Source organism: Thermobia domestica, chromosome 9 (genome assembly GCF_964235325.1).
Source record: "Thermobia domestica chromosome 9, izTheDome1.hap1.1, whole genome shotgun sequence".
In the NCBI taxonomy this organism is placed as follows: Eukaryota; Metazoa; Arthropoda; class Insecta; order Zygentoma; family Lepismatidae; genus Thermobia; species Thermobia domestica.
Genome location: NC_137462.1, coordinates 193,371,783 through 193,375,044, shown reverse-complemented (window position 1 = coordinate 193,375,044; position 3,262 = coordinate 193,371,783). Strand labels below are relative to the sequence as shown.

The 3,262-nt window shown below is 38.7% G+C and overlaps 1 protein-coding gene across 1 annotated transcript; it reads right to left on the bottom strand.

Annotated features, from left to right (window-relative positions):
* Positions 1 to 462: 462 nt before the first annotated feature.
* Positions 463 to 861, bottom strand: LOC145661114 (protein GVQW3-like). The gene has a single exon (XM_081726560.1). The coding sequence runs from the start codon at positions 859 to 861 to the stop codon at positions 463 to 465; it is 399 nt and encodes a 132-aa protein (XP_081582686.1).
* Positions 862 to 3,262: the final 2,401 nt, after the last annotated feature.

Below are 3,262 nucleotides of genomic sequence, written 5' to 3'. Positions count from 1 at the left end.
AGGAGCTCATATATCCGGGGAGTATGGTGGGTGCTCCAGTACCACCCAACCCCATCGTCCTAACAGAGTCTGTACTGGATTGGCTGTATGACATCTGGCATTGTCGTGTAGGAGAACTGGTCCAGACTCCAGGAGCTGTGGACGTTTGCGACGCACTGGAGGTCGCAAATGGTGACTTAGATATAAAGCATAGTATGCAGCATTTACGGTAACGCCCGGTTGAACTTGATGTGACAAGATAATGCTTTCGTGGTCGTATGAGATTATTATCATCACCTTCACGTTCGCTGGTTCTTGTCAACGGTTTTTCGGTTGTGGAGATTCTGGGTGGCGCCGTTCACTCGACTGACATTTTAATTCAGGCTCGTAGGATCTTCTCCATGTTTCGTCACTTGCAATAATGTGGTGCAAGAAGTCATCACCTTCCTCATTGTAACGTTGAAGGTGTAGGAGCGCACATTTTCACCTATGACACTTTCTAATCTTGGTCAGAGCATGAGACACCCATCTGGCTGCAATTTTCCGCATACCAAGATCTTGTGTTAGCATGCGAAACAAAGATCCGGAAGAAATGTTCAGCTCCTGCGCTAATTCACTACAAGTCCAGCACCGATCACCGTCAAGCAGTGTCCGTAGTCTTGTAAGATGAATTTCGTCCGTAGCCGTTCGCATATGCCCTCCACCGTGCATTTTTTCTGTCGACTGTAGTCCCGCCTGATACGCTGCAACCCATCTCGCCACTATCCGATACGGTAGAACAGCTTCACCACAGGCATCTAATCCTCTGTGAATCGTCCTGACATTTCTCCCTTGTGCCACCCGGAATTTCATAAATACACGCTGTTCTACACGCGTGATCATTGTGTTAGGACGGTATTTCACACGACAATCACTTTAACAATGTCTACTCGCCACACACCGTAATATGGGGCCGCAGCAGCGTTGAACTGACCCGTACATCTCCACGGAACACACTACGTTCGTCATTTGTCTCCTGCCCACACGACACTATAATCGTAGCAGTGTTGCCAGATCGAGCTAAATGTCTCTCGTACTATTGCATCCGCCATACACCCCGGACATTGCACCTTCCTAGTATCGCCTTCCATTTCTTGGACAATCACCTTAGAGGGCGCCAGTTCAAATCCCTAGTAGAGATGCAAAATGCTCTTGATACCTTCTTTGCTTCACGGCCCATCAAGTTCTACTGCGATGGAATTCATGATCTTCCAGAACGTTGGGAGAAGGTGGTCGATGCTGATGGGAACTATTTTTGATCTTCCAGGTATGCCTTCGATGACATATCGATGTTTGAAGGCTTTGGGTGTGAAAAGCGACAGAATTTTCTTGGTTACCTTTATAAAACAACGCACGAACACTGCTAGCACATATTTTAATCTACAAAGTACACTTTTTATTTTGTCACATCATCACAGTGGCAATCAACATACTTCTGCCAACTTGCGATCAGTTCCTTAATCTCATTGTAAAACTAGTAATATTGATGAAAATATGCAAGGCGATGCAGTACAAGAAAACGAAGTGAGAAATAGTTTCTCTCTAGAGGTACTTCTTCCTCTACCGTACGTAACACTCACAAAGTATAAATTATTAGTATCCTACAGTACAGTACACAAGTTCAAAGTTGCTTAAGAAAAGACGCTAAATACAAGTGAAACATACATCTCTGATAATTTATTTTTATACAGCTGAACATCACTCTCTATACTATATAGATAATTTAATACATTAAAATATAGGGTAAACAACAAATCATTGAACTATACCACATTGAAGGTTTAGGCATGAGATAATTGAAAATCCATTAGTTGATTTTCTATAGATTGCATCATGACTGTAAACTAAGAAAGTATTAATGAAATGATCTTAAGTAGCAAAACAAGCTACCTAAATAAGCCTACGTGATATTAATGTATAATTTGAATGATATTAAGTACGTATTGAGTCTATATAATAATAATAATAATTAATACAATATATTGGGGGAATCAGAAGTCTGCGGTCATAGGTAAGGTTGTCAACTTTTGAAAATGGTAATACCGGACACTCTCCTGGAGTAATTATACTCTTGAGATAAATTGGTATTACTGCCACCTTGCAAACGATAACAACAATGCGACGACGAAACAACAAATTCGTTGCGGAATGAAATTACGATATGGCCGTGATCAGCCGGTTGTCAAATGTAGTTCATTTTAGAATCGAGATTCAACTAAATTTACTTTCCACGGAACTGAAAAAAAATCTTAATAGTAAGGGTAAAATTACCGGACATTTAACGTTCTAGGGACGTACCGTAATCGGACAAGGAGTTCAAAATATGAACTATCCAGTAAAATACCATACGGTTGGCAACTCTAGCCATATGCCAAATTCATTATGAGTAGAGATATTTAAAAAATAGTAAGAGAGTAAAATAGTTGGAAATACGTGTTTTTCAAGCTAAAATGGTGGGAATTTTCCGATCACACCAGCCGTTTGGGCTCTACATTGGTAAGTTATCTTATGTTAACCCTTTATTTACGGCATTTTGAAACAATGGAGCTAGACATAAACTTGTGATGTGTTTTTGTTTGAATTGGACCACAATAAAATATTTTTGCACAACAATTGAATAAAGTCATTCCTGAATTTTTGGCGGTTCCTTTGGCTCAAAAGTAACATCAGGTCAGAAATGTTAATTTTCCAAAATGTACAGCATAGGAGGAAATTGTTATAAATATTTTTTTCAGTTTCTTTAACAAATTACGACATTGTAAATGAACTTCTGACCTTTATTAACACTCAGAAATAAATTTGGACATTACTAATACGCCTAAGTACCAGCAGCAATGATGTTGAACTTAATATATATATATGGACGCCTCCAAAAGTGCATTACCACCTGCAATTCTCCTATTCCTACAATAGTAGGCAACCCAAAAAGCACAGCCGTTGGGTTGGTTGAGAATTAAAAATGCGTTGGACCAAATCTCAATTTTGTTACAAGTATATCAGTGTGGAAAACTGAAAACAGGAGAATAAAATAAATTGTTAAGAATGACGGTTTTATTATTGTGAGGGAAATGGATGACATAAAAAGTTACAAAATGATCTTACTTAAGCAGTTCAAACAAAATGAATGGTAAGAAATAGATATAAGAGGAAAGCAATTTCTTTCCTTTCTCAAAAAAAAAACTTGTAAAAAGAACGGTTACATAATGTAAAGATTTGATAAAAAAGCCTAACAGCACATCAACAA

Excerpts from the sequence above, each read along its gene's own strand:
- LOC145661114 (XM_081726560.1), bottom strand. The coding sequence starts at position 861 with ATGATCACGCGTGTAGAACAGCGTGTATTTATGAAATTCCGGGTGGCA.